The sequence below is a fragment of the Acyrthosiphon pisum genome, chromosome A3, assembly GCF_005508785.2.
Source record: "Acyrthosiphon pisum isolate AL4f chromosome A3, pea_aphid_22Mar2018_4r6ur, whole genome shotgun sequence".
Classification (NCBI taxonomy): Eukaryota; Metazoa; Arthropoda; class Insecta; order Hemiptera; family Aphididae; genus Acyrthosiphon; species Acyrthosiphon pisum.
Window position 1 is genome coordinate 14488154 of NC_042496.1, and position 27975 is coordinate 14516128.

The 27975-nt window shown below is 30.3% G+C and overlaps 1 protein-coding gene across 2 annotated transcripts in view; it reads right to left on the reverse strand.

Annotated features, from left to right (window-relative positions):
• Positions 1-477: 477 nt before the first annotated feature.
• Positions 478-27975, reverse strand: part of LOC100568906 (potassium voltage-gated channel protein Shaw) — a 155416-nt gene continuing 127918 nt past the window's right edge. The window contains exons 7-9 of one of the 2 annotated variants that reach the window (XM_029491335.1): positions 20935-21976; positions 18996-19068; positions 2150-2262 (exon numbers count right to left, since the gene is read on the reverse strand). In XM_029491335.1, coding sequence (XP_029347195.1) covers positions 19043-19068; positions 20935-21976 — 1068 coding nt within the window. In that variant the 3' untranslated portion in view covers positions 2150-2262; positions 18996-19042. Of the gene's footprint in view, positions 2263-18995; positions 19069-20934; positions 21977-27975 lie in introns of both variants that reach the window. The other variant, XM_029491334.1, reaches the window with a different exon arrangement.

Consider the following 27975-nt stretch of genomic DNA (forward strand, 5'->3'; position numbering starts at 1 on the left):
AATAGAATTATCGTATAATAACATGTTCATATTTTGATGATAATAATAAATTTAGTTCTAAACGAGTATAAAATGTTTTTAAATACAATGTTTAAGTGTAACGTTTAATACATATAATATAATTTTTTCATAAACATTTTATAAGAACGACATTATATATATAATATATAAATGAGAATATTAATTTGTATTGTTTATCGAAGCAAATTATTATTTTTGTCTAATTATTTTTGGTGCATTCAAAAAATGATCGTAGATAATACTGCTATGCATAAATAATCTACTAGAGTAATTATTATGTACATAAAAAAATGTAATAAATTATATATAATATATATATAAATAATCGTCAATGTGTTTTTGTTTTTTTTTTTTTTGTCGAATAATATTAATAATAATAGGTAATAATAATAATAATAATAATAATAATAATAATAATAATAATGTGTTGTAACGTAGTTGTTGAATAGAAACAAAATAATTCTGTGCAACACATTTTTATATAATATAATATTATAGTCTATTATTTATTTTATATTTTATTATTATTTTTTAAAAGTGAGCAAATTTTTCTCTGTAAAACCGTACAAATCCCACAATAAGGATATTTTCAATCAAAAAAAAAAAAAAATCTATTATTATTGGTTTGTTCAGCTGTTTCGTATTCAACGACGCGCATAATATATTATAAATTATACACATAATATTATATATAGTACATACGTATATTATAATATTGTTTTGGGACTTTGGGTACAGGTCACACCACCATCGATGATGGCCAATATAATATATAAGTCCACTTCAACTATAATCAAAGACACATTCGTCACGAATATTTAGCTATCTAATATCACAATATATAAATACATGTACGAGGAGAATTTTTTGCGACGCCAGACACTGTTTGTAAAAAATAGCTTTTAATTTAAAGTAGGTTATATCATATTATTATCTATATTTATTAACTTATTTTTTTATCATATCAATATGTTCTTGTTATATTAATTTCATATTCTGGAGAAGAATATAATTCTCCTGACAAGGAATACATATTTTTTAATATTAAAATTATAGGTACCTATACGTGTACCAATAGTTAGTTGTTTATACAGTTTAGATACTAACTTATAGACGAGTGCAAAAGTAGCGAGGGATAACCACTAAATTTTAAAAAAAGTACAAAATCTAAACGAATTTATATAATAAATAATAATATTTTGTGGGTATGTAGGTATATTATAATATTATAGGTAAGATAAAAAATTTAATTTTTTAAGTCGCAGATATAAATACTTACTTATAACCGTTTATATATAGTTAAAAAAACAATGTGACGTTTTATGAGTGTCTCACGTTGAAAAAAAAATTACCCCGTACGTATCATAATATTATAAAGGTACAGCCGAATGACCATGGTTTCTGGGAGTGACGAGATTTGCTAATCTCGATAATATAAATTAATTTTAACAATAATATGAGGAAACCGTTAACAAAAACGAAATGCTGTGTAAAAAAAAAAAATCAAAAATCAAATATTTACACCACGTGTTACTCGATGCCAATACAATTTTAGCAACGAGAGGGCTTTATTATAATATTATTATTTTAACGATGACGATGAGAGAGGGCGCAAATATAATATTATACTAAATATATAGTGGCTGCTGCCCATGTATAGATACCTTCGAATGTCGTGGATCTTTGGTCGGAAATTAATGCATACACATTACTTGGTCGTGTTTTGGTCGTTTTTTTTTGTGTGTGCGTGCAGTTTAATAGTATTAATAGATAAATTTGTACATCATGACAGGACTGGAGTTTATCTAAGGTTAATAATAATAATAATAATAATAATAATAATAATAACAATAATAATATTATAATACTATATTATAAATAATTAATATACCTACTGATGCCGTCGTATAGTAATAATAATAACACTCGGAATACAAATTACAATATCATAATACATATTATAATAATATCGTAACGGGAGTGTATTTTTTGTTGTCTTGTCGGGTAAAACAATGAAACTTAAAAACGAAAAATAATAAACGATTTTGATCCTCGATTTTCACTCGTATTTTAGAATAAACGTTCCGCTGCCACGGCCGTCGCCGCAATTTTCCGTCGTAGTCATTCACGTCTTCGTGGCCGACTGTTTCCTCGGACCGCCGACGCCGACAACACCCGTCGCCATCACTGGTTCGGCTTTTACTCCCACGCCGTTCGGGTTCAACGTCATTGAAACGCCAACTGCATTCGGAAGGAAATAAAACAAACAACGCATTGATCAATAACACTGTGCGTGGCTCTATAAATGCATTATGGGTACGTTTATAGGTACATCTCACATATTGTATAATCATCGATGGTACGACGATTGATTTGGAGTTTTAAGAGGTTGAAGCTATGTCATACAAAACTAATAAAAGCACTCAAAATAAAGCGAAAATACACTACAAAACATAAAAAGCGCTAAAAATTCTAAAAAAATGCATTACAATTTTATTTTCAAAAACCTACGAAAAAGTATCATTATAATATTCATGATTATTTGACGTTTTATTTTTTTGATTGAATATAATATTTTAATAGTTAAAAGTTATGAATTATAACAATCGTTTATATTATTTTATTGTTTCAGATTCAAAGAAATTTTGATAAAAATATAAAGTATTTTAATGTATAGTTAGTAAAAACAAAAATGTAAATGAAAACAATATTTTAACAAAACGTGAACAAAATTTTTATTCATAATCATTTATGGTTTTATATAATAGGTTTTGTATAATTAACATAGTTACTTAAAATAAAATAGTTTATTAAAGATGGTCCCCCGTAATTTTGTCATATACAAACATAAATTTAAAACGTACTTAGAATAGTTTAACTGCAATATTATCAAAATAATATAACAAAATATACAGGAATGCATAATATTCAAATGAATGTGACCATAATAGAGGGTGACTGATGTGCACAACTACTTGATGTGAATTCATAACCATCTCCGTTTTTCAATCAACCGTTGTATTTATGGACATTTTAATTTTGCCTTTTCATTTATGTACATATTAAAATGTATTGCAACTCAAATAATTGTACAAAAATATTTTTATCGTTGTGACTATTTTTTTTTCATTTTTAAGTATTTTGAATTTTGCATTCTAAAGCGAAATATTTGTCTGAAAATATTCTGAAATATGATATTAAAAATAAAGGGTTGTTATTAATAAGATAAATAATAATAACAAGAAACCTATAACATCACCATGTTAAAAAATAACAAAATATGTTAAATATATATAAAGTGTGTACCGAGAGGATTTACCCATTGCAATATCTTCCGAGATAATAAATATAACATAAATCTGTTTTTTTATTAGACACACTGAGACAAAGTCTACACATATTATATTTTATAATTTAATTACATTTTTTGGTAAAAATGTTATAAAAGTTATTTTTTATTTTTTGTTTTTGAAACAATTGAAGGTAGCCATTTTATAGGGTTTATTTTTGTGAACATTTTGACTTTTCAACATTTTACTATCATTAATCCCACGATTTTTAATAATTTTTTAGTTTTTAGGTTAAATGGCAAAAAACCGGTTTTTGTCCAGGCGGCGAGTCACCTCACGACTAATGGGGATATCCTCACGGGGCTCCCTGTTTAAACATAAATATTATACTTTTAAAACTCACTATAAAGTAATTGTATTTTACTACGATTTACGGTAGAAGAGTGTCTGATATTACTATTATTAGATGACTATAGTGATACTGCATCGATGTCCGTTGGTATTACGTCGTATAAAATATAAAATATAACAACGTTATTGACTATCATTTAAGTAAACGCGTGTACACCTGACCTGCGTTTATTTCGTCCGACCGCGAAATCTACATAATATTAAACCAACATAATAATATTTGCCCGGTGTTATACTACCTATATTATATTGTAATACAATATACCCTGCAGTACTCACCCTGCAGTAACCACCCTTCAGTAACCACCCTGCCGCCGATATTATGCGTATATATTATATACTCGCTTAGGTACATATATCTCTCCTCTAATATACAGGTTGTACAGCGCGCGCTGACAAGACGTTCGAAATTATTTTATAATGGAATTTATTAATAATATAACGGTACGCGATTGTGAATAGTACGAATTTAATTTTACATTGTTCGAAAATTACGATTTCGTTTACGCGCGCGTTTTAGATTCTAAACGGACCAGCGGGGGGCGAACGGCGGATTACGTTAGACATTTTAAACACTATTCATAAGGTGTATTATTTTTATTATTATTAAAATGTTGTTATATCGATTGATACAAGAAGCCAAACGTTTATAAGCCAAATTTGATTTTTGAATAGGTACCCGTTAGTAAATAAATTCTGTCAAATATTTCAGTTAATTTTTTAATAGTATTAAAAAAAAGAAATGTGTGTCACAGCCTCAAGTATTATGACTTATGAGTATTATAATTAAGAAATAAAAATGGTTTATACCAGTTTTGGACTTTGTTCGTCACCATCGACTTACTCTAAAATTAATAACTAAACATAAAATAAAATATAAAAATATGAACACATAAATATTTAAATAATATTAACATACAATAAAATATTAAAATGCAAATGATTAACTGTAAAATATTAGGTACGAAATTGTAAGTAGGTTTGAACGTTTGATTACAATATTTGGTTGACATTGATAAGAATACATTAATTATTATAATATTATTATTCTTAAAATGTGTATGTATTATATATGTTTGAAAAATTATTTTTCTTCATTTCATCGTGTTTGTGATATTCTTCAAACGTCGCGGTAGGTAATGTATGCGTTAGAATGATTATTTAATATGGTGAGATATCTATTTGAGACGATATTTATACTATTATTGTTGAGGTATATGTTTAGATTAATTGTATTTTAGTTCAGATTTTTTATAGGTTTAATTCTGCTGTGTTTTTTTTATGCTGATATGATGTTTATTGTTTTTATTTGTTTACCTTCGTAAAACATTCGACAACTTAGTTTATAATATATACCAGAAATAAGGCTCGTATACAGTCGTGGGTTTGGGGGCTTAATAGGTATATTTAAATCAATCTTATTTCTGTATTATCAATATATTTTTATTATATTATTGTTAATTTTGATTTAATTTTTGTTTTCGTTAAGGATTTTTCCGAAATTAGCTGGTACTCAAAAATATATTATATTTCATTTTTTAGTAATGTCTATTTCAACGAATTACTGTTGTTACCTAGTTATTAGTTTTTTATATTCTATAATGGTTAGCATTCAAATCTATATAACTTTTAATTGAAGAACGCGCTTTTTCGTATGTATGATTTATTCGAATTATAGAGTATTTAAATAGGTATTAAATATAAGTAATATCAACTACAATGATTTCATAATATTATAGAAAAAAGGTTTCAAGCAGGGCTTCAAAACGTTTTTATAACGTTATGAGTATAACGTTAAACATATTAAAAAACGATTGAAATCGATAACGGATAACATATCGCTAAACGATAAACGATTGAAACGAATAACAGTTGACGTACCAGTAAACGATAAATGATTAAAACGGTTAACGGATAACATATCGCTAAACAATAAACGATTGACACATATAATTTCCTGAAAAAAAAAATATTTATAAAATTATAACTATCAGTAAAATATTTATTATGGTTATTTTTGTAATATTATATTTTTCATCACTCTGTTTTGTGTGGGAAACAAGCTATATCCATCAGATAACGCTAAACGCTTCTTAACGTTTAACATTTTAAAACGTTTGAACGCTTAAGTTGAATAACGTTTAAATTTTTATAACGTTTAAACGCATAAATTGAATAACGTTTAAATTCTATATAACGTTAAACAGTCATTCGATCATAACGTTTAATATCGATAACGGTAAACAGTATTATTATTTTTTTATTTAAGCCCTGGTTTCAAGTATTAAAACAATAAGGCTGCAGAAAAAGTTAAGAAACTACATTTTTATTATTAAGAGAAGATACCTTTGTCTGTGCAACATCGTTTATTTTTATTTGCAAGAGTGATATTGAATAAAGATTCAAAGTTCTTGTAATGGCGAAAATCTGCTTTATCTACCAGAACTACCTACCTACAACTTTAATATTATTATAACCTGAGTGTTTTTTTTCACTTACGAAATGGTTTTTAACCATCAAATGTTGGACGTGTAGCATCTTCTTAATGTACTATAATGAAATTAAGTATGTTTTATAATCAAATCAGTACTTACAGATATATTGCTAAAAAAAAAATCGTACCACAATAGAAAATTAGAAATTTAAAGCATCTTTCCTGTAAAGTCTCATGATAGTAACTTATTAGATGTATTTGATATATTTATTGTAATTGGGACATTTTTTAATTAAGCGTGTTAGATGAGTAGATGACTATTATAGGGGTGCAGAAGGGTTAAGTCAGGAAATTTTTATTTCTCGAGCATAGTATTGTATTGATGATACATTTTTCAGAAATGATATAGATTAATGAACAATAATGGGGCATAAAAAAAAATAATTTAAATACAATTATGAGCAAATTCAGTGTAAATAATATGAGCAAAATATAAGAGATGTGACTCTAAAAAAATAGCATAAAAATGAAAATTTATGTCTCAGAAATCAAGCTAAAGTCATCAGTAGAGAGAGACGACTGAAATTAGTAAAATCAATTTGCTGTACATATTATATATAATAGGTATCTATACATAATTATTTGTCCGATGACGTATCATACAGCTCCATCGACTGCTAAAATGTAATCAAGCTATTTCGTAATGAACCTTGATATAATGAATTATTAGTTTCTTTCACAGTAATATGCATTCTATATTATTTCATAGGTACCTGCAATAATTTAATTACTCATGTCGAATGCATAAATTAATGTATTATGGTACTACCTATCACCCTTGGAATTATATTAATATTGGAATAATATAGGTACTTCTGATATAAATTCTGGCTTAGGTTTTTGATAATTTATTATTATTTCTTTAAATTAATGATATAATCGGTCTTTAAATTGTCCGTGTTATATTTAGGAGCTATATTTTAATAATTACATATTTATATATTAATTCTAGTAGGACATATTCTTCAATATGTTTCAAATTGTCTTGTACTGATGTGCAATGATGTGATAAGACTATAAGAGAAAATACTAAAACTATTAAAAACGTTAAAAAGATACACTTATTCTGTAATTGCTGACGAGTGTTGTGATATATCGGACATGGAACACATTTTGTACTAGATTTGACCGTCAAGTAGTATAAGCAATTTTTACGGTCAAATTGTTTTTAAATTTTTGAAAATGTTCAAGACGTTTGTAGTTCTTTTTTCAGCATCAGTGACTTTTTAATCAATCTAATAATATACTATAGGTACATATTCAATTTATATATACACTAATTTTCATTATTATACATATGGTAGGTATACAATTTTGAATCGTGCTTCTCCCCTGGAAAAATGTCTGCCGGCGCCTATGGGCGTGTCTAAAGTTTCTAGATCGAGCTTGTTTTTGTTTTCTACGCATGAACTTTTAATAGTACGCCTCATAACTTACAATACCATAAAGTTATTTTTTATTTATCTTTCTGCTACACCTAGGTATAAACCGACCCGTTATATATATTATATTATAATACATTCGTAAAATATGTTACTGCATTTTTAACAGGCATCTTTTATAAAACTATATATTAATTTATTTATAGAACGCACCAGTGGTATAAATCAATAATAGCTAAGCACTGATGTGAAATAGTATTTAATATTTATGTCACTGAATTATAAATATAAATAATAAAAAATAAACAAAACGCAAAACGAAGGCAAGAATATCGTTATGGAATTCGTGTACCTGCCCTATAGACGTACTAGGTATAACAAATTTAACATTATTATTATTAAACTGCTCTGTATTTTTTATTTATTTTTTACTGAACAATTATACTTCCAAGCAATCAAATCATTGAGAATTCATACACTTATTATTTTTTTTTGTAGATAAATAAAATAACCGAGTTATATTATCTACATAAACTTGTCAAAATCTAGCATCCACTACAGTGACCCACGCAATGACTAAGTACACTTGATATTATCTACTATACCGCATAGCGAATGATCCTCGTCTTATGTAGCATGATATTATACACCTGACGAATGATCGGTAAAATTGTATATTATATTATTATCGAAAACCATCGTGAGTTTTAAAATTATTGTAAATAATAATATATTATACACAATACACGGTTTGAACGGATTCCGGTGGACGTCGGAAAAGAGAAAAAGTAATAAATTGTCAAAGTTTGTGTTCGTGAAAAGAGACGTGGACCGAGATAGTTTCCGGAATAATTGTTAATGAAAACGATTTCTTTAGTCGGAAACAGCAAAATATATTCTACTCACGAACTCTGCGTCTCTGGCTTCATATAAAATATGTGTATAAGCGCTTTGCAGATAGTCACAATTCGGTCTCTCCTATAAAGTTCATATCATACACGTAATGCAGTATAAAAATATACTAGATATATCATATATATATATATATATATTATGGGGACATGGCGTCAATTAAATTTTGAAAGTATCGTGTCTTTTCCAAGGACTGCCAGTTAATGTTTTTGTGTTTTACAATTACTCTAAAACTTAGTTTTGTTACATTCCAGGTCGATCGTAAATATAATTTTAACATCTGACGACCAAAGTTTGAAGTTTACACCCACGTTTACAAAAAGTAGATACCTAACACCTGTATACATGTGTATTCAACAATTATCCCGCATACTATTTATTTAATTGAAAACAAATATTTATGTGTTCACCATTTATTTATATTCATTACACACTTACTGGTTGAATATATATTTTTGTATGTAGGGTATAATTTTAGAAACAACTATTTTGCCAAAATAACCCGTACACGCGGCTCCTTTAAAAAGGTATAAAATACATAATATTATACTCATATTATTATTTGTCCTTTTATTTCCGGTAAAAGTTACCCTAAGTGGTGACGCGTGTGACATGTACGTATTGTACCTACCTATACAATATATAATTAGCTCATAAAAAGTGAAAAAAAAATGTTTTGATCAATAAAATCTTGGTTCGTGTTACCTCACACCCACTACCCGCCATAAATGTATCAAAATTCACACGCAGTACTATAATTGTTTATAGCTTATACACGTATAAGTACTTATAAGTAAAATATAGACGGTATGGACATGGTTGTTTGTTCACGAAACGTAAAATTAAATGAACTCTGCAATAAATTCGGTAGCCCTATATCGTAATATAGTTTAACCCGTTCGGTGTGACCGTCCGTTGTCACTATTGTTTCCCTGGACGACGTGTCTGCAAATGTATGACCAAGTCGTCGAGGGACATTGAAATCTAGTCGTGTGGAAACGATAGGGAACGAAGTTAATTTTAATTCCCTAAATTATGGTTACGAATACGGGCGGGTCGGGGCGCCCACAGAGTGTATTGAAAGGATAATAATATGAGCATTTTATGTTGAATTTACTGAAAAAATGTAATAATATATTAAATATGTATTATAATAATGCGTATATTCAATAGAAAATTAATAAATTAATATATTATATATTTTTTAATGTAAATTTGAATCCATCAGGTTTTAAAGTTGAGCTGAATCGTGTTTTCGACGGTGTAACTTATTGGTACCTATTCAATTTACAGCCCCCCCCCCCCAAAAAAAAAAAAAAAACAAATCATTCTGCGTGTTTCTATTAACAAACGAAAACAATGGATTAGAGAACATTTAAAACGAATATTTTTCAGATTAAAAATAAAGATTAGAAAGGGGCGATTATTTTTGTTATAAGATTATTTGTATACAGATATTAAAGTTTGGTCCGCTTAAACTTAAATAACTATAAAAATATAAAATATTCAATATTCGAGGTCTAGTTTCTATTCCCACCCAACCAAATACCCTATAGGCGTACCTGAAACATTGTGAATGTGTGAGTTATAAGACGTTTAATATTAATTAATTATATTACATTTATTGAAACGTTATCCAATAGGTATTGTCTAACGTAACGATATCCGATTAACGTTAATCGACGTTTAATGTGTTCACCGTTGTTAAATATCTGACCGTTGGCTTAATGTTATTTGCATAATAATATTATCTACGTAACAATTGTTAGTAACATTATCTATATCTAACGCGTATAACACGAAATATTGTATATATCTCAGGGGCGTAGTCATGGAAGAGGGGTAGCTAATTAGACTAAATTTCCCACTCCCATCATATCCGTGTTTTCGTTAGTAAATTGTGTTATTAATGTACATTAAATTAAGAGGATTAATGTGCATTAGAATTTAATTAGCGAAGCTATAGCCATATGTATTGGTTTAACTTATATGTTTATTTGTTTATCTTTCTGTATAGAGTTTACACATATTGGCAAATAGTGAAAAAGTCCGAAAAGTTTCCTACAAACGTGGGTAGTCCATATTGATTAAAAATCGAGTTCAGTTAGTGCTACGAAGAAATATATTTTCGATTACCTTAGTATAGGTACGTATACCGTTTCCAGAATCACAAGGGAAAACTATGATAAACATTGAACTAATATTCTTAGGAAATACGGTTTGAACTGTATAATTTTCGCTAGAATTCGTTATTCGAACGTGATGATTTATCTCTTGAAATTTTATGATGTACCAACAAAAATTTGCCATCATAATATTATGTCCCAAAACTAGATGATCGGAGCAATCGACATAGAGAATCCGATTTTATTCAAGTAATAATGATCTTCTATGGTAATCTTCCTGTCAAAATTCCTGGCTACACAACTGCGAATCGAATCATGCATCGTTATTGTTAGCCCCATATAAAATCGATGACTGAGAAACCAATATTTTGATTTTAATTTTTTTTTTAAATGGTTGAATGGACTCGCCCATAGACGATTTTATTATTCTGCCAAATATTTCAAGTCTAAACCACTATTTTCTCCTTTTTACTGAATTAAATTATCATATATTTGGTCCAAGACACGCACTATTATAATTCAAAAATATTATATACAATGTTATTTTTCTTTAAATATCTTTAAATGTATTAGTTTAGTTTATAAACTAATTAACTAATTAAACCGTATTATGTTTTAAAATCAAACCAACCAGTTACGATAAAATAAAATTGATATGAGTTAAAATCTTATAAAAATTAGTCTAAAACTGCTCTTTTATAAAATTGTATGACATAAAACTTTTGGTTTCTTAGTCAATAATATAATATTAAAATCAATCAACGGAGTATGTACTAGTATCGGGACATTGTTTAAAACTCAAAAAAATTTATCAACTTTTTATAAAATTTTCAATGGTTTTAAGATATTTAATATGATCTCCGACGAGTGTTATATAATATATACCTACTCCAGCAACGGTGATGTAACGAAGAAATTAATATAACTTCAAAAGACGTATTTTTGTCAGTTTTCTGTACAGAACCTTAGTTACTCGTAGTTTTGCTAACATTTAATTATCTTTAAGACCCTATTCCTCGTATAATGTTTGTTCAACGCGAACTTTCCTTATATTATATTATAAAACCGAGTGATGTACAAGCGGACTCCATGTCATATTGTTAGTGTAACAGGACATTCATTTAAAAATATATTTAATCATATTATTATTCGAACTTGCACAAACATTGAATACTACCCATAAGAGACTATTTCACGATGATTTCTCGAATCGCCTATTATAATGTACACTGTACAGATTTCTGGTATGTGGAAAGAATATGATTAGGATTTTATTGCAAATATTCAAATTTTAATGAAACTTTTAAAGAATGATCACGAAATAATAATTACGCTTGAATAATATTAGTTGCTTTCTGGAAAAAATTCTGTTTATCCTGCACATATATATTATGACTTTATGAGTGAAATAGTATGTATACGTATAACTACATTTTTTTTAAGTTAGATTTATTGTCAGTGAATAAATGAAGTAAATCAGTGAATTGTCATATTATAATTTGTTGTAGGTAGTAGACAGTAGTATTCAATGATACCATTAGATTATACTAAAGTTATCTAAATTATTAACTTTTATATGTTTTTAGATTTCATTCCTTGTCCAAACCATAGTTTGTATTTTTAATCTAATATTTCAACGAAAAAAATAAGATTATTTTTACGTAAATTCTCTGTGAGAGTCGGTATTAAATATGTTGGTGTGATGATGACAAAAACCTTTTTTTTTCTCGAAAATACAACTTTTTTTTGGGGACAGATTAATGTCAGCTGAACAGGAATTTTTCGGCGTGGTGGATGAGCGACGCGTCACAGCAGTAATCAACTGAACCGCAAATAAAGTCACTGCCGGCCGTCTGTTCGGAGTAGGTTTTTTTCTCCGGGATACCAACGAGTTTTTGCTTCGTCTTCGGTCGCTCGCACGCCAAAAGCTTAAAATTTTTTTCACCCCTCCTCCTAACCAAAAAAATGAAGTCTGGATGTCAGTTGGTGGATAATAAATCTCCGTGGATGGGGTGCAGAACGTATGCAGTCTTTGTAGTGCTTTTGACGGTTCATTTGGCGACTCGGCGCCCGGTGACACAACGTTTATTCGAGACAATAGCAGCAGTAGTATCTTTTCAAAAGTCTCCGGGACACTTCACATAATAATAATAATAGTATACGCATGCACATATACATATACGTATACACTCTTCACATCGACCGCGTTCAAAAACACAGTAATCAACAGAACATTGTATAGTTCACGGGCCGAAATTGCGTACTTAACTTCACGCGTGCGCGTGCACTGTGTAGTGTGTGTGTGTGTGTGTGTGTGAGAGAGAGAGCATACACGTGAAAGTTAATTAATTAATTTTATATTATATTACAATAATATAATATCATTATCGCGGTCGCGGTCGTGGTCGCGGTTATTGTGGTTTTGGTAATGGGTGGAGGCCTTGTTTTTGAAGTCAAAAAATGGCTTTGCTTTTGTATTCTGCCGGTGTGCATTCCATGATTTCATGATCCCTCCCACATTTGCAAACCACCGCTTTTTGACGAAACGCACTTCCAACAGGAAACAATGGACTTCCGCTGAGTTTCACCACTGTCGTATATCATCGTAATATTATCGTATACCGATTCCACGAAATCCCGGTTGCAGGTGCTGCGATGTCGGAAACAGTCATAGTGATTTATCACCACGTTTGTACCAGTCAATAAATTTTAAAAGTTGAATCACTAATTTCGATTATATTAGCACTCAAATAGTTTTAGGATGATTTACAGTTTAGTTACCGATGTCTAAAAATGTAAGATCTACGATGCCAATATCGGATATTTTTTTATTTATATTTTAGCCATGGTTGAATTTCACGAGAACCATTTCGTTTATCTAAACTTTTTGTACGAATATGTCAATTCCGAGTTCTGAGTAAAATGAATGAGAATTTGTTAAGATTTCACGTGACATCTGAAATGATATATTTCGTGTCAGATGACTCAATTCAACCAACTACGCTGATTAAAACCAAAATCAAAACCGTTGAATACCAGATTCACAAAACAACGCAACAACAAATTGAAAGTTGGAGAAATTAAAAAAAAAAAAAATTTAAACATAAAGTTCAATAGGGATAACAAATGCCTGCGAAATATTCGAAAGCAACAATAGAAGATAGAGTGGCTCGCGGTGAGTACGAAAATCTGTCAACGACGAGAGCGAAAACAAACTGAGGGGGAGCGAGTGAAAGTTTAATAACTTCCATATATGTATGACATGTGTATTATACGTATCTGCATTTTATATCATAAATTCTGTTATTTTACATCTTACTGCAACAAAAGATAGATAGTCACAACCTTAATGACCGTATATTAACTCAGCCCCAGCAGTTTTTTTTTTAACGACATTAAATATATTTTTCAGAGCAAACAGCTGCATGCAATATTGATCGCAATAGGTACGAGGCAAAACGATTATAGCCCCATGCCATATATAATGTTTCACGAGCCAAATGCCTAAATGTACACAAATTCGTCATGTACAATATGCAACACATTATATTTATGTGACTAGAAATGTTTTAAAAATATTTATTTTTAAGTTTTAAACGTATAATTGTTACTCGTTAAAGGGTAGGTCACATTATTACACATTTACACGCACGCCGAGTTGATTATATTATTATTATTATTATTATTATTACTATTGCGTTTCGAATAAATGAAAAAAGAAATTACAGAGTTACGAGTTGAACATGAAATTGAGTTCAAACTAAACACTCCATTTCTAACAAAAGAAAAGTCAATTAAATAATACTTTTTTTCTTCTCAGCGAGTTTTTCGTAGTAGAGAAAAAGGGAGTACAAATATTGTGCGTATTATGTGTGCGCTATGGGACATATACTACGAAACTTTCTTCGTGTATTTGGTCGTGAGACAATTATACAATAGTTACGTACATAATAATGTCGAACGTTTACACATAAATCATTAATCGCCAAGATTGCTAACATGAATATTTGATCGAATCTCGTCAATTACCTGATCGCGATAAATGGCGTTGTTTAAACAGAACGTTATAATAGTATACGTGCGCTCAAAAATCGTTGAATTATAAATATCTCGATAACTTGCACGCCCCGAAATCCTTTTGCGCTGCATCAAACAATATCCTTCATAATAATCTATATTATAATAGCCAACAATATTTGCGTTATAATGATAAATAAATTACGCACGCCGGTAAACGTCACTAAAAATGTGGATGAATATCGTTGTTGGCCTGGGAAGTAAAGAGCGATTTTTCTCCGAGAAAACTTTCAGAAAAACTTTTCAGGCTAACAATGACTTTCTTCTGACCCCCTCCCACCAACCAATTTTTTTTTATGTGTTTTATGAATATGTCGATTGAAAGAGCACCACTATTTTTCTGAACGGTTTCTAAACGGTAATATAGCATTGTATGATTTGTATGGATTTAAATTTCTTTTTGAACAATTAACGACGATATTCGTCGTTTTTTTTCTCGAATAATAATGTATTCTCTTTATAGAGATGATTGTCCCGTTTAATGTTATCTATTAAGAGTATATAAAATATGAACCTGTATTGCATAGGTAGGTATTTGTATTTAAAATTTTAAAATATAATTACATATTTTAAGTAGTGGAACCTGAAGATGTATCTTACATCAGTACATAATAGGAACTTGTTAAAACGATTACATAGAGATTAAGTATTATACTACTGCGTGGGGAAAATGTATTTCGATCAAATTTAAAAATATTTAAATGGGGAAGAAGTAAGTAGGTACTTATATAAATAAAAAAATGTGTGTGGATAATAATAATGACAATAGGTACCTAATAAGTAATACGACAATGACAATAGGTAATTATTTTACGGATCACCGTTGATCGCTGCTTCCGGGCATGAACGTATAATATTGATTTTAATATATTGTTTTGACAACTACACCACTGAAGCTATCACACTGTGGCCTAAAGTATATAATGTGGAAATTATTGATTAAAACTCAAAAAACTATAATATGGGATAAAGTACAAAATAAATATATGACACACAAACTATGTTAGATTTAAAAAGTATATTCCTACGATCAACTATAGACATTGAAGACTTAATACAAATTATCTTAAATTATACTACTATATTATACTATTGGCTATCATTAATAATTTCCAAAAACTATTTGCAGTACATATTGTCAGAAATCTAATTAAAAAAAAAAAAAATGTTTTTTGATTTAACGAACACAGCAATGTATAGGTAATTATTAATTACTATTTACATTTATTAAGTATAGCTCCGTTTTAATTGATAATGTATAGTAAATGGGCATGCACGACAAAAATCATTTTACATAGCATACCCTAATTATAGCGCACGTAATTCCACCGCCGTCATCGGTGCAGACGTGCGTTGTACGTGCATAAGTTGATCTGACCTTTTTTTTTTTGGCCATCGGTTGTTTTTACTTATTATACACACACACATTTATACCTATCATATTGCGTTGTGTTTTGCACCTTATACGTAGGTATCAATATTGTACGTACTTCTGTGCATACGTTCCGTTTTGAATTATATTAAAACGGCGACCTTCAATGGACTGTGGCACACGTCGGCAGTGAGACGTATATTATGTGCGCAATATCCCTTTTTTGCAAATGAAAAACACCGCCAGACACGTCGTCGATTTACGCGTTCCTTATACACTTTTCCATTTATTTAATAATATTATGTTCACTCCGCTGCCGATAAAGTTCCATAGCTGTTAGTGAGAGCGGTGTGTAATCTAGTTTAGAAAAGAAAGTCGACCTCATCCCATGACTATATTCACTTGACGTGTTCTATTCTTTTATAGAATATATTATGATACAACTGGTTCCGTGATGTCTTCATACATTATAATATTATAACATCATAACGAATTATTGACCCTAGTCGCATATTCCGTTCAATTCGTGTTCACGACGCAAATCGTCACTGAGCTTATCGACTGCATCGGTATTCCCGAACTGTCGATGACAAAAATAAAAATTTTAGTTGATTAAAAAGCTCGCGAAATCTCCAAAGTATTCCTCAGCGACGATAATAATATAATATTATATCGTATTGAAATATTACGTTACGCAAAAATGTGTATCCGTCAATTCAATAGTGCTATTTTTACGTACGTTTCTTCGGTCCCTCCTCACCATTTCAAATTTTGTAAATCTTTCCATGCAAATACATATTCGCATGAGTTTGTAGTTTGTACCACATTGATAAATCGAGAAAAGTCCATTTCTTACGAGAGAGGTGAGAGACACGCCGCGGTGTGTTAAATATTTTCATGGAATTTCTACGATTGACACATATTACCTAATAATTATCAAAATAATAATGTTTACAAATAATTCACAATTGTAAAACAAAACATAATACCTTATAAACTCTTAAAAATATTGTTTATAATAATATATAGTAGGTATAAAAAAAAACAAATAAATTATCAGTTCACTCTGTTATAATATTTCTAGTAATTTTTTTAATTTTTTAAATTTTCAAATGCTAATATTTTCGGTTCGTTATTGTAATTATATTATAGAGTTTTTATTAAACCGTTTTCTTCTCTTCTCATTTGAAATCTATTCTCAGGACATAATGGTTGGACAATGATGGATAATATAAAATTCACTATTTTACAACCCCTGGATATAATATCTTCGCCCGTGACATAATAAAATCATGTTATGTCACATGAGTACACGATATCAGCGATAACTGATACTTAATGTTAAAAGTCACAGCGCCTCCGAAAGATACTCAAAACGTCATAAATGTACACATGCAACATGACTTCCAGTGAGAATATCTACGGCAAAGGCGTGTGTTCTTGGTAACGTGCATCACTCGCTCTAACTACGATACCTTTGAACTTTGAATTTATCTCTGAGTGTGCGTTACTATTACTTCTCGTCTGGTGGGACATACAATTATATTATATAGGTGCATTTCTAAAGGGTGACTGTGATGTTTAAACAACGATATAATGACTAGCAGGTCATGACGAAACTAAATAGGTATATAATATTACACCACAGACAAAACCAAAAAACAACAACAAATTCTGACGTAAATACATATTATCGCACTACTAACCACTAAACCAAGTTCGACGCTACAAAAAAATAAAGTTATTCAGGTATTGTCCAATATTGTATTTCCTCAGTTAGGAATTAACTTGTTTTTTTATTTATACTTTTAATAATATAATTACGTATATAATACAAAACTGTTTTATTTTGTAGTCGGTTTATCCGTTTCATATAATATATAACTTGTTGCTATTAGGTAACCGATTAATAGCCGAAGACAACATAGCTACTGGTTATGCGAATATTATTATTATTATTACAGTACGCAATAGAACATTGTAATAGTCTCTATATATTGTCAATGCTCGTGTACGTGAAATAAAATATAAAAATATCCTCGGTATTAATATCCCCCGGGACGACTATCTACATTAAGACGTAGCATTTGATGTGGCGATCATCATTTCGATCACACTTCCCGGAGCTTCCATTAACATTTTCGAAATTAGATGACATGTCGTTTTATGATTTCGGTCCAGTCGACCAATTGGAATAGAATACGATTTTGTCGTCAAACCGTATATATATATATATATATATATATATAGGTACAAGACGTCATATTATCATGTCAGAGATATATCTGAAAAATCGAAAATATATTTTTTCTTCACGTCAAATCATCTTGTTACACGCCGGATATGGTTCAATATCTGATAACATTTCTTTGAAGTAAAATTAATAATAATAATAACTGTCTGACACGAATCCAAACATTATGATGGCTGTAAAAGTTAGGTTAAAGGTCAAAATATCTTCAAAAGAATATCTTTAAATAAAATATCTTAAGCCATATTGTCTTTGAACTAAAATATAACATGTTATAGTATTAATCGTTTTTAAAATCTGATTTTTAATACACCTATCTAATTGGCTTAATATTATATAATTAATAATCACACTTAAAAACATACATTTAACATAATTTTTACCAAATAGATTATAGGTGATAAAATTAGTTATTAAATCAAGTATAATATTATTTAAATAATCACGAATGAAATCAATTCAATAAAATTATAGTACTGTGATGGACACACACCTTTTTATAGGGTTCCTACTTTGCAATCGAAACTAATACAAATACTATCATATTAAATTTATCAATGTTATAATTGGATTCAACAATACCAAATAAAACACCGTGGTGCGAATAGAAAAATAATTTAATTATGTGTGTAATTTTATAGTGTTTGTATTATGTATACCGTTGTTGATTTGTTTGGTTTTTACTATGTTCAGAGTGTATTATCGATTAGTATCTCGTGGCGGGTTCAGTTTCTGTAAGCATTACACACAATTTATAAGCGCATGATTAGCAATAGAGATGGTTTGATCCAGCGCTGTTTATTTAAAAGCACACTCTTCGTCCGTTTCCATAGATCGTACATGGAATGATAATGTCCATTAATTAGATTAATATTAGACGGTTTTATTTTTATACATATTTTTAATTTTAAATCGTATGCGTCATAAATAACTATAATTTTACTCTAATGATCTACAGTTAGGACAAAAAGTGTTTTTAAACTCGCAAAGCCCGTTCAATAATTAATGCGAAAAGCAATGGCACTGGCAGATCTAACGTCTTACAAGTCTTCATTAATCATCACAGTGATTTAAAATCATGGAGTTGTGAAACACGGGTTTAAGAACCATTATACTGTATTCAGAGACTTTAAGTACAATAATGGCAAATAGACATTTTGATTAGGAGTGCCACCACAGATCTTAACGTCTCTTACATAAGAACTTTGGTCGGGTATTTGTGAATAATTAATTTAATTTAAATGGATATATTATAACTTCACGAACGCAACTAACTTAAATCAAATGATTTTCGCTAGTTAAAATGGATATACTTACGTTACCTCTAACGGAATTTATGAATGAATTTTTTTACAATTTTTTTTGGAAAAAGTAAACTATTTCTAACTTCAATTTAATAATTACAAAATACCTACTAGTAACTTTATTTACATTTAAAATGATGATCATATTTAATTAAAATTGTTGTTTTTTGAGAAATTAAAATAATTTATAAAATGTACAGAACGCAAAAATATTTCAATACAATTTGATTAGGGGTGGGTTTCCAACCCCTATAAATAGCCACTATCATGCAGAATCTGGATAATAAAATGGGCAAGCTACATCTGGACCAATTAAAAAATAATTCAGTAGCATCCAAGTAATACCTTGGTGAAGTAGTCGTGCTACATATAAAACCTAAGTATTGCTAGTAGGACTGGGATTTATATGTAATATAAAAACAAAAATATGTAATAACAAATCTTAAATATGCGGTAGTAAAAAATTAAAAAATTTTAATAATTGGAAAGTAAAACAATGATAAACCGTATAAATTGTATAATGGTGTTTTAAATGTTTTAAATTAAAATTTAAAACTATGATGGTTTGGTCTTAACGTTGACTTATAATATATACTATAATATCTATACCTATAGAGTATCTGAATATAGATTTTAATCATAATTGTATTATAATTGAAGTGCAAATTTAGCACACGAAAGAAAGAATTTATTACGGCACGTGTACCAAGTAAAATAAACTATGATACAATGTCATTGATCGATTTAATATGTGTTTTGCTATTTTTTTATAGTAATTGTATACATAATTTGGTAATTGTGTTTTTACTGTATCTACTTAAGCAATTCTACGTAAAAATTTTATTTTAGGACGAGGGTTGCCTTAAAAAAATAAATAAATGAAAAGTTAAATGTTATAAATCAACAGTATTATGTGAAACAATAATTTTCATGTATACATTTTTCCATACGATTTTTTCCAATTGGTCCAAACTTGCTTTGACATGACAAAAATAATGGCATTGGAAAGATAATAGCAGTGTAAGAGAATATCGTACACCCTTTTTGTAAGTTCGCCATTTTTCTGCCAGACCACGCGTAAATAACGTTATAACGTCAAGAAAACTAAAAACACATACACAAGCTTTGCGCAAAAGCCAAAGCACCCTAGACGGGAACAGCGAGGAACACAATATATTATAATACCTAAATTACAGTTATGGTATTAAAAATAACATGACAAGGCGACGACAACGACAAATGTCGTGTCAAAGGTGTCACGAGTATGGCCATTGCCACGTGTTTGGTATCTCACCGACTTTGGGTCCCGCCCCGTCTTTGGGATGATTGCTCTTGATGGCGTTCATCCGCCGGTTGACGGCCGGCACGCCCGTCGTGTTGACCGGCGCTCCGGCCACGTTTGGCGGCAGACCGCCGACGCCGGCGCACGGCCCGTGACCACCGCCACCGACGCCGATACCACCCATGCCGCATCCAGGCTGGTTCATCTGTTGCTGGGGCGGCGGGCCCTGGCCAGGTAGCCGGGGCCCACGGGGCTGTTCGACGGGCAGCACCCGGCGCCGCTTCTTGGGCAGCTTGGCCCGGGCCTGTGTGTGCGAGTAGTACATGGCAAAGTTGGACACGATGACGGGAACGGGCAGGGCGATGGTGAGCACACCGGCCAGCGCGCACAGGGCACCGACGAACATGCCCACGTAAGTTTTCGGGGCCATGTCACCGTAACCGACAGTGGTCATCGTGACCAGGGCCCACCACAGGCCTAGCGGTATGCTGTTAAAGTCGTTGTGCGGGTTGGCTTGGATGCGCTCAGCGTAGTACACCAAGCTGGCGAATATCACGATTCCCAGCACCAGGAAGAACACCAGCAGCGTCAGCTCCTTGGCGGACGCCCGGAACGTCTGCATCAGTATCTTCAGCCCGGACGAGTGTCGGGTGAGCTTGAAGAGCCGCATGATCCGGATGATTGAGAAGAACTCGAGTATGTCGGCGTTTTCCAGGTGTGACGCGAATTTCTGCAGTATTAGGTCGATGTAGAACGACAGCGTGGCTATGTAGTCGATGATGTTCACTGACGCCTTGACGAACTCACACTTGTTCGGCGAGGCGATGAATCGCACTAGGATCTCGAACGTGAACCATGCGTTGCACACGCACTCTATGTAGAAGAACGCCTCGTGCGCATTCGTCTGCGTCTTGTCCAGCACCCAGGCGGTCGTGTTGTGCGAAGTGTTCACCGTGATGTTCTTGATGATCGGCACCCGCATGTTCGGGTGCGTTTTCAGGCAAAACGACAGGATCGACACGCATATGAAGAACACGGACACGATGCCGATTATCTGCAACCCAATCAAACAAGAACAAAAATTAGCGACAATTCAGCCGTCACAATAAATTAGAGGTAGCGTTTTTTTCAGATGTATTCTATCGCATTATAATATAGTCGGCAGAATGAAAAGTGACCACTGATGCGCATGCACGGTGGTCAATTTTTGTGATGGTGTCGCGCAATATTAATTATTAGATGTAGATATTATTACCTAATACAAATATATTAGAATTATGTTGTATACGAGTTTTAGAACCACTGTTTATCGAAGAAAAATAGACTTCTACGATAACGCAAGCGGCCACATTTCAATCTCCCGGCTATATAGTGAATGGTAACTGTACATTTATTACGGAACATTTTGCAAGTCGGTACCTACTTATAAACGTTCAGATACGCAAAATATAAGATTTGAAACTTGAGTAATATAATAATTCTAAGTACAATCTACACTACACGAATAATCCTCACAATGGAAATTCTTTAGGAGTTAATTCACCATTTTCTAATTCAGTCTCAACTCAGCGTCGTCCTTGGACAATAGATACTGAAATTTATTGCAGCATTCACCTTACAATTTTTGTTTCAATTATACCAAGAATTGTATGTAACATTAAACATAATCCCGACACAAAAATAATCTAAAAAACCCTAATTGGCAACTATATGTTGATATAATAAAAATAAATATAAATGATAATCTCTAGCCAATTGTTTACAAATTTAATTTTAATTACTGCCAAAAATAAACAATCAGCAAATGTTTAAATAACTAATGGTGGGATGACAATATCACAATGGAAATAGGTATAACTCAAACAGATCCACTAGACACTAACAAAAAAACTCAACGATTTCGTTGTTTTCAGTAAACTTCGAGCCCAAACCAAATAGTAAAAATAGTAAAATAAATTCTTGGCACGAAATCATTTCAAGTTTAAACTTAAAAATGGATCCACCTAGTGTCTGGAATAAAATAAAATCAATAAAAGGACTAAAATTCAACAACCAAATAAATATATTAAACAATGAAAATAACAATACCATCCCGCAACAAGAAGCAGCAAAACAATTAGGTGAATAGTTTGAAAAAAAACAGAACAGTTTAAATTATAGCACCAAATTCAGAAATAAAAAACTCAATGCCAAAAACTTACCAATTCAGTTAAAAAGAAAATCAAACAATACACAACAAATTTAACTTAACGAAGAAATTCCAATCAATGAACTGTTACACACCCTATCTAAGTACAAAAGCAAGAACTCTGGTTCAGTTGGAATACCGTATTTTTTTTTCCATCATCTTGCATAAAATGGTAAACTTTTTGTGCCATAATTTTAATGCATATCCAACGGAGAAGATAGAAAAGAGCACAATTTACAAAGGAACCTCAATGCAAAAATCGGCCCTGATTGCGAACACGAAAACCTCATTTAATTTCTTAGGGTAACTGAACTAGCGAAATATATTTAATACAAATAATTATGTGGTTTTAATTTCAGTTTTAAAGCACAGTTTACTTAATACCTATTTATTATTTAATCTCCCTTGTATAATCATCTAAAATTGAATAAAAATAATAAAAAAAAATTTATTTGTAATACCAGCTTATTTAAATTTTTTCATAACGTTTTTTAATAAAAATTAAAATACCCTTTGTACGTATATTAATAGTTTTATGAATATATGATAAAAATACATATTATTAGTAGAAAATATGTAGCAATTTGTAAATGTATATAATATTATTAAATAGAATATCTGTAGTACCTACATAATATACCTACTATATACCTATATATTTAAAATAATAATAGTGGTTTGTTGTCAAAAGTTTAATACTCAAAGTAAACATAACAAGACCTGCAGTACAGCACATCCTTTATACCTTTTGTATCATCGTCTTTGTTTTCATCTTTTAATTGAACGTCCCTCACGTGAGTATACCCTTATAATAGTTACGGTTCTCTTCACTATAGCTGTATTATTTCTATATGCATTCAGCTATAATGGCTTTCTCTTTTAGATAAATACATATCCCCACATCTCGATAAGTACAATATTAAATATTAATTAATATATATATTTTGTAATATTGTATGTAATAAACTAATCACTATGCAGTAGTATTGGAGCGAATGCAACTTATGTTCTCAAAATGGCAGAAAAAGTAACACCCATGTTGGCTGCCCATGTTGACTGACAGATGTATTATAACAAGAATAACAAAAATCAACCCAATCAATAAAATATAAACGCAAAAAACACCACCGAATTTACATACCTATTTTCCTACACCATACATTTAAGCAAAAAATTGTACTTAAACTGTAAATATTTCAATCATGTTTATCTTAACCAATTTTTATCTCTGTGTTTCAAATGTAGGCTAACAACCCATTATGTTGAAGCCTTTACTTAAAAAAGAAAAACTAATAACTAATAGATAGATAATACACTAGTACGCAATTATGTAATTTATTTTATATTGTCAAAACTTTGATGCTAAATTATCTATGTATATATACATTTTTTTGCAACCATGGTTCGGTTTGTAAATTAAATAATATAATCGACAGATGGTTAAAATTGCGTGATTGAAATATAGAATATTGTTCGGCCGATCGGTTCATATTTTTGTGTTATAGTTTATAGCACTTCGCGAAGTTATTCCAAGCATGGGATTTGAATTCAAAACGAATGAACAACATACTACATTATGTATGATATAATCGCATATTGATATCGCTGTAATCAATGGATAATAAGAACCGATACAAAATGATACTTTATATCAAAATATTCTTTCTGGATCCACGATGAACGTGATTCATTCGATCACATCGCCATTGTGTCCGCTTTGTGGTAGGTACTTATAATATTATAAATCGTCTGCGAGTCGCTGCAGTTATTGTATATGGCTTTGGACGGATCGACGTCGCGCGTTGGCTACAATAGTTCTCGATAAACAAAAACCCATGTATATAAACATACATAAGTTATCTACACGATCCGTATAGTTTGTCAGTGTGCAGTGGAGCGTGGACGACAACTGTGGTACACTTCAGCAGTGTACACCAAAATGGTATTGTATAACAAAAATTATTCTTCGAGTAAAAGTTTCGCGCACGAGCCACAAAAGCGAAATCTCGTAAAAAGACGATACCATCGAGATTAAAAAGTATGAAAGTGGTTATCGAACAGTGAATAACTTATTTCTCGTTAAAACATACATTATAATAATCCAAATTCCAATCTATATAGCTATTATTATTGTGTGTTATATTATGCAATGTGTTCGATGGTGAGCAAGATGATTCCAGCATAATACAATTGAGCTGTTCCTTGTAAATAAAAAAAAAAATGAAACTTTTCCAATTATATCGAATAGAAAAAAAGTTTTCACATTATATTATAAACTAAATAGTATCACAGTAGTAAGTGGGGTATTACTACTTGAATTTGCTACGTGTCGTGTTCTGAAGTTAAGCAATTGATTCATAATATTATAGGTGGACTATACGTATTAGCCATTAGGTAATAATTGTTGTGGTATATTATATAACTATAGATATTATTGGTATTATGACAGAATCTTATAATATATAATATTATAAGCTCTAAGGAAAAAAACATTTTCAGCTGATATATAATGAATAAAAGATTAGATATTAAAAAAAGGAGGTGCAGCGACGTAGTGCTTATACCACTTGTCAACAGTAAAATCTCACGAGGGTTGTAAATACAGTGTTTTTAATCGATTTTGGCAAAGATAGGATACGTTAAAATCGATATCGTCTTCGTGTTATCGTCATATGTTTCAATTCATTGTAATGAGGAATTATTGTCAAGGATTACACACGTGCGCATGGGGTACAAATATTTAGTTTTATACACAGTTTTAATTTGATACCTATACGTATTTGTTAATAATAAACGTTATTTCTGTAACATGCGTGTCACGTACGTACCATATCCATTCCGTGCACCCCGTGACCGAATTACACAAATTAATACAACTTAACTACAGCCTATCGATATATGTGACAATATAATATTGAATTTAATATTTCGTCGAAACTACGTGTCATAGAAAGTTATTAGATTCGTTTAAAGCAACGTAAGTATTTGGCCTATTAGAGCAGATGTTTCATGAGCTTTAACTTTAATCCATTAGCATTTTTGTAACCTACTGCCAGACCCGATCGCTATACGCGGTGTGCAAATGAATGACCGTTGGTTTGTTGATAGTTATTCTGTCCAATAAATTACAGGTCGTAAAAATGATGTGGTAAATAGCGTATATATCGTATTCGGGATTTTATTAAAATCCTGAAGCATGAGTGGACAACTTATAAAACATTAAATTAATTGATAAAACAAATTATATCGCATGATTAATATAATAATAGAGGAATAAAAAAAATGAATATTTATTTACATATAATTTTATATTTCAGCATAATTTTAATTTAATTTTGTTTTTTTTTATAATTGTTTCTTTGTACACTCAGTTATTTATTTAATTCATTATAATTAATAATAATAAAAAAAAAAAACACTTAACACTTTTTGATGAAAGTAAAAAAGGTATCCTTTGGGTAATAATGATTAAATGGCTTTCATAATTTGCATGAAAATATGTATATTATGTTCAAGATTCATAGTTTAAGTTTTTCACCATTCAAAGTTTACAGTAAATAAACTATAACTCGAATATTCTTAACTACAATAATGTTGTTGTACCTGCTCAGAAATGTTAACGGGCTTACGTGCGATATAAATTGACCACAAATTTAATATACTATTTTTGCTAATTGTGATTTATGGAGCGCTATAAACAATTTTTACTTTTCGTTGAATGTAATTTACATCTGCTTCAATGGTTAAGTATGATTTTACGAAGTGTTCCACTGACGCACCCTATACAAAATAATATTTCAATCGATACAATTCAGTTAGTTCTGAAAAACTGCTACTTATCATACGTTAAACGGACGTATACAAATTGGCATAATGATGTTAAACAAACCGCGAGACTATAGAATCACGACAGCCATTCAATCACACCCCCCAAAAAAATGGTTTGAATGTCGTTGGTAATAAATTTTAAATAATATTATACTATTATAGGTAATTTCTATAATATACGACTTTATGTATATTATACTGCAAATCGTTTGTTTCTTAATCGTCGTACATACTACATGAAAATAGTATACGTTGCCGTTCCAGAAATAATAATAACTTTTAAACGCTACGGTTCTCTTATAATGAATTGAAAACATAATTTTGTATAAATTCTATTTAGATAAAAATAACTAAATATAATAAGTCATTGAAAGGGCCAAGAGTTTTTTTCTCTTATTTGTGGTTGTTTCACAATTATTATTTATGATTGTTTTCGAATTGGGTTTGTCTGCGCTTGTAAAAGTATAATTTAGTAAAATTATTTAATAACAATATATTATTACCATTTTATTCAAATGTTTGTTGGTTTTTATTACAAGAACGAGGATTTCAAACAAGTTGACTGAATGAATTCGTTAACCAAACGAAATATAGTATAATGTAATTTTGTCATTTCTTTTTTTAGAAATTGGTCTTTAAAGAAACAAGTACAAATGTTTATGCATCTGTGTGTGATTACGAGATTTTGTTGGAGATGAGAGGAAATAAATGTCTCGACTACAATATGTTTCATTTTATTTTATTTTATTGTCAGATACTCGTATAACCACGAATGAGAGACACAAAACAGATGGGTAAACGTCAAATTTTTGTTCCACCCTTATTTTTCCACTCGGAATTGAATTACCAAAGTAATTCTCAAGATAAAAATTATTCGTAATTTATTCAACAGTTGAATACACTATTCAGAAATAGCAAAGATATAATGTTAAAAGATTATCAAGTTTAAAGTTTTATACGAATAAGGCCTGAAAGTGGTTGTTTAATGGACGTTTCGTTGGTGTAAAATCCACATTAAACTTATTATAACCCTGTGT